The sequence below is a fragment of the Macrosteles quadrilineatus genome, unplaced genomic scaffold, assembly GCF_028750875.1.
Source record: "Macrosteles quadrilineatus isolate MER2022 unplaced genomic scaffold, UCM_ALF_1.0 Scaffold_9__3_contigs__length_116548681, whole genome shotgun sequence".
Lineage (NCBI taxonomy): Eukaryota > Metazoa > Arthropoda > Insecta > Hemiptera > Cicadellidae > Macrosteles > Macrosteles quadrilineatus.
This window is the reverse complement of record NW_026542602.1, coordinates 95,273,771-95,282,698: the sequence shown is the minus strand read 5'-3', so window position 1 is coordinate 95,282,698 and position 8,928 is coordinate 95,273,771. Positions and strand designations below refer to the sequence as shown.

The window sequence follows — 8,928 nt, the reverse complement described above, 5'->3', positions numbered from 1 at the left end:
TGGATAGCATCGATTTTATGATTTCATTAAATACTGCTAAATAATATTTTGATTTTTTATATTAATTATTTTGATTTTTATTTATTTATATTTTTTATTAATATAATTTTTTATTTGATTCATATATTTTTGATTTGATTGGCTTTTTTGGTCAACCAACACTTAAAAATTAATTATTAAAAGTGCTGATTGATCTAACACTTAGGAAATAATGAAAGATAAACGCTGGAAATGTTAGTACCTTTTTTGGTTGAGTTTTTTAAGCAGTTGTGAAGTTCTCCACCAGTAAAATAGCATAATTAATCAGATTTTTACAAAAAATAGCTTGAACAATTTTGATTAAAATTTAGTGCCTATAGTCCTGTTAACTCTAAGCAAAATAGTACAGTCCCCATTGCTATAAGAATTGCGGTTGAATAAAATATCATATAGTTGCTTCCACCACTTATAAGTGTTGTTGACAAGGTGATTGGAGATAGTATAGTTTTGTGTCAGATTGCTGATACTGTTTTTTTTCCTTTTCGTGCAGTCGCTCTTATTGTATGTATAGTTTTATTTTTTTTAAGCTGTTTTGAAATGTTTAACACTAGTGTACATGTTGCTCGAATTCGAGCAATTGCAAAGTATTACAGGAGTTATTTCAAAACGAATAACAGTCATATTTACAATGAATTTAAAAGATTCAACTCAAAGATTACCGGTGTGTAACTCAGATCATGTTTATCTTCATTATTAATAAACCTCCTTCTCAAAATGCCTCGCTGTACAGGCAACACAGGTCATTGATAGAGGGCCAATTTTTAACGAAAAGTTGTTTTGGGGTAGTGTTAGGGCGCATTTTAACCTAATAGTTGAGCCTATTACGTGTCACTGTTCTGTAGCTACGGTCGTTATCACGATTACGCCTCCTGTCTATGTTTCATTGTCGTAGCGTCGGAGGCATTTAAAAGAAAAAAACAACAAATAAACAAATTATATCTACACAAAGCAGCGATAAATTCAAAAATTTAAGTTACAATCTGTCAAATAAAGAAGTTTTATATTGATTAACAATTTTTATCTCAGGAATAAAATGTTACCAACTGAATTATTTGTAAATACAATACAAAAACAATCTCCAGATGATCTTAATAATAACTAAATAAATATTAAAGAACAACAAACATATGACATCTTCTCTTCCCTTTTTTTAAAGCCATGTTCTTCTTGGTGGATTTATTTGTCCACCAAATGAGGAAAAACAATTAGGCTCAGTTCCAGGGTCATCAGATGTTTTGGGTTGTAGTTGTCTTAGCATTACCCCGTTGCGACGTAACATGCCTTCGTTTGTCTTAACTGTGTATGATCTTGGAGCTACTTTATTAACTATCTTCCCATCTTCTCTCCTATCAGGAATATACACGTTGCATCCAATAGTGAATTGCTTTTCATCTCTCACTCCATGCCGTTTATTGAAGTAATCTGCTTGAGTTGCTCTATATAGTTTGTCCAATTCTCTAAATGTCTTGTGATCTACCATTTTAGGCTTGAGATCTTTAGTCAATGACGGTAGTCGGGTTCTTAGTCTTCTTCCCATCAACAATTCCGAAGGGCTGTACCCTGATGGACCTGGTGTTGACCTGTACTCCAGTAATGCAAGAGTGGGGTCTTTGTTCTTTGTAAGCATCTTTTTAAGCGTTTGGACTGCTCTTTCAGCTTCACCGTTTGCCTGATGGTGTAAGGGACTACAACAAATAGTTTTAAACCCAAAATCGGCTGTAAAGGCTCTCCATTCTGAGCTTGTAAACTGTGAGCCAGAATCAGAAATTACGATTTCAGGGATCCCATGTCGAGCAAAACAGGCTTTCATCTTCTTGATTAGTTCATCTACAGTCATTGTGGACACATTTATCATTTCCAAGTACCGTGAATAATAGTCCACAACAGCCAAGTATTTGCCTTTCACAAAGTCAAAGTAATCAACTGCTATTCTTTGCCATGGATAGTCAGGAGTGTCTGATTGAATCATTTTTTCTGACTTTTGGTTTTGGTGTTTAGCACAAGTGTCACAATTTTCAATCAAGTTATGTATCTCTGTTGTAATTCCTGGCCAAAACACAGATTGTTTCGCTCGGAGGACTGTGCGTGTAGACCCGAAATGACCATCGTGCAGTTTATTAATGATATCTTTTCTAAGTTCAAATGGGATAATAATTCTTTCTTTATAACATATCAAGTCTTCTATTATAGATAGGTCGTCTTTAAAGGTATACCACTTTCTCATACTCTCTGGCACATCCTTCTTATATTTAGGCCATCCATTTTCTGTGTATTTCACCAACATCTGACATTCTTCACACAGGATCTGGGCATTCTTTATTTGTTCCAATCTTGACTGTGTTGCTGGAAAGTTTAAAGATATTACCTTAATGTGTGCCTCTACCTCTTTTGTGAACTCATCTGTAGAATCTGGGATCGGTGCTCGGCTTAATGTGTCTGCTGTAAACATTTCTTTTCCGGGAATGTGTTCGATGGAGTAGTCAAATTTCATCAATCGCATTTTGAATCTCTGAATCCTAGCTGGTATTGTGTCTAGGTCTTTGCTTCCAAGGAGCGAAACTAATGGTTTATGGTCTGTTAGGATTCTAAATTTTTTTCCGACTAAAAACTTAGAAAACTTTTCTGCGGCCCATGCACATGCAAGAGCTTCCTTTTCTATCTGGGCATATCGTCTTTCACAGTCCTGTAAGGTCCTTGAAGCAAACATCACTACTTTGGGAGATTTATCTTCAACCTGAAGTAACATTGCACCCAATCCATATGCTGATGAATCGGCTATAACAATAGCTTCAGCATTTACATCATACTTAGTTAAAGATATTGATTCATTGACGGTCTGTATAATGTCTGATAGGGCTTCTTGATGTTGACTTGTCCAACAAAATTGTCTATTCTTTCTAGTAAGCTCACGGAATGATTCAGTTTTATCAGCTAAGTTTGGAATGAACTTGTTCAGTTGATTCAACATACCATTTAATCGTCAAACTCCCGCAATATCTTTAGGAGGGGGAAGTTCCTCGAGTGCTCGTATACGATCAGGATCGACCTTGATACCATCACAGTCGATCAGGTTCCCAAGAAACTTCACAGATGTTTGTGAAATAGAACATTTTTCTTTGTTCAGTACAACCTTTGCTTTTTTTAAGCGATCTAATACTTGAGTGAGCCGGTAATCATGCTCCTCTTGTGTTCGGCCATGTATAAGTATGTCATCCATGTGACATAATACCCCATCGATACCATTTAAAAGTTTAAACATCTGTGTAGTGAAAAACTCTGGTGCGCTTGTAATGCCAAAGGGTAATCTCTTGAAATAAAATCTTCCGAATGGAGTAATAAAAGAAGTTAGTTTAGCTGTGTCAGGTGATATTTTTATCTGCCAAAACCCTGACTGGGCATCTAGTTTTGAAAATATTTTAGAGCGCCCAATTTGCCCTAGTGTTTCTTCTACATCTGGTAGTATTATCTTTGGCCGTTTAACATTCCTATTAAGTTCAGTGTAATCGACACACAAACGTAGACTACCATTGGGCTTGAGTACTGGTACTATTGGTGCACACCAGTCAGTTGGAGACTCTACTTTTTCTATCACTCCCAAGTCCAACATTCTGTTCAATTCTGTCTCCACTTTTGAACGTAAAGGAATTGATATGTTTCTTGGAGCTCGAACCGAGTGCGGTTGAGCGTTTTCGTTCAATTCAATCTTATATTCTCCTGGAATGCTACCCAGACCAATGAAAAGCTCAGGGTGGCTAGTTAATACAGAGTCTAAGGTAATTGAGTTAAGTCCTGCAGTATCAGGTTTTCTGAGGGTTATGAGATTTAAAGATTTAATCGCAGGAATTCCAAGTAAAGGTTCATTTAATCCTGCAACAACATACACCTTTTCTTTTACCATTTTCCCACCGTAAGCTATGTCTGCTATAAACATACCTCTTACATCTAGTTCCCTCTGATCAGCATTCCTAAGTATACGGTCAGATTTCATAAGTTTTGCATGAATTACATTTGAAGGAATGGCTGTAACTTCTGCGCCTGAATCAAGTTTCGATTTAACTAACTGGTTATTGATAAATATTTCTACAAACCAAGAACTGGAGTCATAGCATGAAGCATTCACAGGTCCTAAATATGCTACTGAAGCTTCAGTGTTGTCAGGCTTGTCCAAACGTCTTATTTCGTTGAGTCTCTTCGTGTTGTCCGTTGTTTTAGTCTCTAATAATCTGCTTCTGCAATGTTTGGCAAAGTGACCGATTTTTTGGCAGTAATGGCATGCTAAATCTTTAGCAGGGCATAAGTGCCTGGGGTGCATTGGACCTCCACAGTTCCAACAACATTCTTTCCTAGCTGTCTTTAAATCATGGGTTTTGTTAAATCTTGCACTTTGTTTTTGGTCTGATTTGATTCGGTCAACTTCTGCATGTTTTCCTTGGCATATCATTTCTATTTCAGCTGCTTGTTTGCTGATAGACTCTTTTTGTTTGCATTTTTGAACTGCTTTTTCCAATGTAAGATTTGAATCTTCTTGTAATTGGGCCGATAAACGTTTATCAGTTATACCCACTACAATTCTATCACGTATTAGTTCTGCTCTAAGGTTCTTGAATGAACAGTGTTCGGCCATTGAGCTTATGTCTGCCAGAAATGTATCAAATAATTCATCTGGTTGTTGTGATCTTGAATTGAACTTTGCTCGTTCGTATATGACATTTCTTTTGCCAGTAAATATGTTGTCAAAGGCTTCTGTTACCAATTCATATGAGGCTTTGTCATCTTCTGAGAGGTGTGCTGTTGATAAGATGTCCTCAGAATCAGGCCCCATACAGTAAATCAAGCAGCTTACTTGTTTTACTTGAGGTTCATTGTCCAGTCCTGATGCAATTCTATACCTTTCAAATCGCTTAAACCACTTTTCCCATAATTCTGGATTTTTGGAATCAAAAGGTTCAGGAGGTTGAAACATGACTGATGTAGTCCTATTTTGCTGCTGTCTTGGTTCTAGAACATTATGTGTTTCTGATGATTGATTTGATTTGTTTCCTCTGATTGATAATCTATTGTTTTTTGGCATTTTTTTTTTAAACTAAACCGCTGCCACCATGTCAAATAAAGAAGTTTTATATTGATTAACAATTTTTATCTCAGGAATAAAATGTTACCAACTGAATTATTTGTAAATACAATACAAAAACAATCTCCAGATGATCTTAATAATAACTAAATAAATATTAAAGAACAACAAACATATGACACAATCATACTAACACGATCTGTTTTCGTTTTGGGGGTTATGTTTACACAAACTCAAATAGTAAATAAAGGTACTCAATGCGTTTCATTGAATTGAAAAATAAATAACAGCAATTAAATTATACAGCTGATCAAAATGTAAACAATTATGTTCTTCATAAGGATAACATGGGAACTTTCAAAGCCACTGGGGCAGAACCCAAGGGACTTTGTCAAAAATGTAAGGCCAGTTTGCAAATCTGCGCGACACGCTCTTTCCAATGAGACGTCAATGGATAAAATCGGTTAAGAAATGGCGGAGGAGTTCAACCGACAAAGTTTCATGTAGCGTATTAATTATATAGATTGTTTATGTTATATTCCCCTATAAACAGTAGAAAATGATAGAAAATATTTATAAGAATTAAAATTGGCATTCAGAGGTGTGCCCTAATAATAGCAAACAACAAATTAAATACAAATAAATTAAATATATGCCTTTTTTGCTATAACTTTTAATGTGGTTTATCCTTGTTGATACACCACTAGCAGACGAAAATAAACAATTAAATTTTTAGGCACACCATATACTGTAGTAATGTGGACGTAATGATGAATTACTTGATTTAAAAAATACTTCAATAATAAATATCATATAAAATAATCTTTACACTGCTAAATTGTTGTCCCTAATTTAATCTTCCATACAGTGTAACCTAGACAAAGTAGGAGTTACAGAGAGTTAGGAATGATTTTGCACCTATATTGTCAAGACAATAGCCAATTCAGCTGAGGGCCTGTTGAGTTTTCAAGTTAAGGGAGAACCTATTATTTGGAATCATCTCTTGTTACATAATATGATAAAAGGTCCTTGGAAATTTTGGAACTTTTCCCATTTTAACGTTTGAATAGTTAGGAGGATATGATAACTAAACATATTCTTATATCAAATTAATCAGCCTTGACACCTTTAATATGCTATTATAGATAATAATCTACTTACGTATCACGTATGCCAGTAGGTGTCAATTATTAATACTTGAATTATGCTGTACATGTTTCAAGCCTAAATACGGCTCATCTTCAGCAGCATTTTTCTATGTACAATTTTTCACATCGAGAGATGATTGTCGACTATATACAGACCACATATACACACAAACACAGAACGTTTTAGCATGCTATTTTTATTTACACGTGTTTTTGTAGCGTACGCTCGTTGAGATAATACCCGACCGGACGACATTTGTTGATACTCCTGTACCTGTTGCTCGAATTCGAGCAATTGTAAATTATTACAGGTGTTATTTTGATTCAAATAACATTAATAATTTCTGATGACTTTAAAAGATTCGACTCAAAGATTATGGAAATATGCACAACGTACATATACCAGATCAATATAATCAAAATTTCTTGTAAATACCTTAACATTTTTCAAAAGCTGATTTTGTTATTTAGTGTTTTTTACAAATAGTCTTACTCATAGCCACATTAGGTTGTCCATAATAACGATTATAAATGTTTAAAAAAACACAATATTTCTATTTCTTCTACTTGGTGGTGTTCTATGACTTTCTAATGTTTCCATAGTTTGCAAATCGGCCCTTTCAATGATTGCTCAAGAAATAAAAGACAGTGTTAATTCAGTTTTCTATTTAGTACCTTTTTTAAATTTCCAGGGTTTCTTGCTTTTTTTCATCGTAAAATTTTCGCCTACCCAATTTAAAATAGTAAATACCGGTATACCTATTTCATTTCAACCAAGTCAGTAAATGTGTGTAGCAAACTGTTAAATTAGCAAACTTATTGACTATTTACAATTAACATATTTTCTTCTTCTCACTTTTAATTTCTGATAACAGCTGGAGTTTCGTAACAACGTTTGTTTCCCATGTTAATCTTATGCAGAAACACGAAACTTTAAAGGGCCCCAGGGCCTCACTGTCTAATTATTTCAATTTCAAATTATCTCAATAATTAAATAACAATTTATTCATTAGTTGAACTGGAATTGGGGATCACGTTTTTATTTCACAGTAAATATTCTCTAATGACCAAGTGATTTTATTAAAGTAAAGTAAGTATATTTAACTATTGTCATATAAAAGAGTATTATGCCAGTTTGTTGGTTTTGATTTAACCTCAAAACTTGACACGTATGAACACATGATTGCACTATAAAGGTTCATCTTCAAAGATATTCCACCACAGCTTAACCGCTTCTAGCTAAAAAAAATCTAATTGCACTGTAGAGACTTCTCTATTTTTCACCCCAAACTGTACGTAAAACGTGATTGGAATTCCTTACATTTGTTTTGATTTCATGTTTATAATTCGTTGTTATTTCGACACTAGCATGGCAACCCATAAAGCTCATGTTAATTTTTTTTAAATTTAAAATTCATTTCTTGTGCTTATTTTTGAGCCTATTTTAATTTTTAAAAGGATTCTGCACATCTACAGGAAAATATCTTTCTAACAGTAGGAGTAATTTTCCCTGCGATGCACACGAGCTGAGAAAGCAGGATTTAAAGAAACATGCTTGCCTATTAAGTACAGTATTAATATATAGATAGATAGATGCATTAAAAACACAGCGTACATAAAGGTTTATTTTATTTTTTCATTCTTTTTTATTTTATCAAGAAATAAAAAACATAACTACACAAAATATTTAACATTGTTTAGGAAGATTTAGTACTGTTCGCAAATGTAATATGTGATTTCCTTGAAGGTAGGAAACATGATTCAAGTTAAGGAACTTATGTCAAGTTTATGTACCACTCTCTGAGATTAGTTCACATTCAGTTTTATTTTTGGACGTCTTATGTCTAAGGTTTCTGATTACATGAATCTCATTTCCTCAGAGTCATTTTACTTGAAGTTAAGTTACTTAGATTTTTATATCCAAACTACACTTGTTTTTTAAAGCAAAACCTTATAGACTTGTTTACAGTTGAAAGTCTATGAGGTAATAAGTTAGCTTTGCTTTTTAAATTGTTTAGCTTTAAAATATCAATATTTTACCAACATTCCATGGCTAAAGTCTTTAAATATGCATTAAAAAAAATAGTGATCTTCAATTTAATTACTCTTGAAAATAAATGGATAGTTTTTGTACAGTAATATCATAAGATAGTATTGATGGTAAACCAAAAAAGAAAATTACATCTGACATAGTAAGCTTCAAAAAGTCTTAAATACAGAAACTAGGTAAGTCAACAAAACCAATTCTATGTTTAACAAGATTTTAGCTGTTAAAAAAAGTTAAGGTAAGAAACTAAAAATGATACAGGAATATTTTGTGTAGCAAAAAATAGAAAATATCCTCAAAAAGAACAATTTTATTGTGAACTTGATGATGACAGGCAGGGAAAACTTTATGAATGTTACAAGTATGTTCTTATCAATTAAATGAAAAACATAACATTCAAAGTACACAGAAAAAGATAGAGTATACAAAAAATTAAGTGAATGATGTGTTTTGTTTTCATTTCAAAAATATGATCTTTATCTCATCAAAGAGTTAAATCTGTAGCCTATGAATTACGTTCTTCATTATTGTGATCGTTTAGATGCTTAGTACCACAATAACTCATATTATTAAAAGGCACTTGTTTGAACAACAAAGCTACTGACATTGAGCAAAGATTACTG

General features: G+C 33.4%; 2 protein-coding genes across 2 annotated transcripts; both read right to left on the bottom strand.

Annotated features, from left to right (window-relative positions):
* Positions 1-1,189: 1,189 nt before the first annotated feature.
* Positions 1,190-2,785, bottom strand: LOC129003647 (uncharacterized protein K02A2.6-like). The gene has a single exon (XM_054431946.1). The coding sequence runs from the start codon at positions 2,783-2,785 to the stop codon at positions 1,190-1,192; it is 1,596 nt and encodes a 531-aa protein (XP_054287921.1).
* Positions 2,786-3,019: 234 nt separating this feature from the next.
* On the bottom strand, positions 3,020-4,861 carry LOC129003646 (uncharacterized). Its single transcript, XM_054431944.1, has one exon. It carries the CDS (start codon positions 4,859-4,861, stop codon positions 3,020-3,022), a length of 1,842 nt encoding a protein of 613 aa, XP_054287919.1.
* Positions 4,862-8,928: the final 4,067 nt, after the last annotated feature.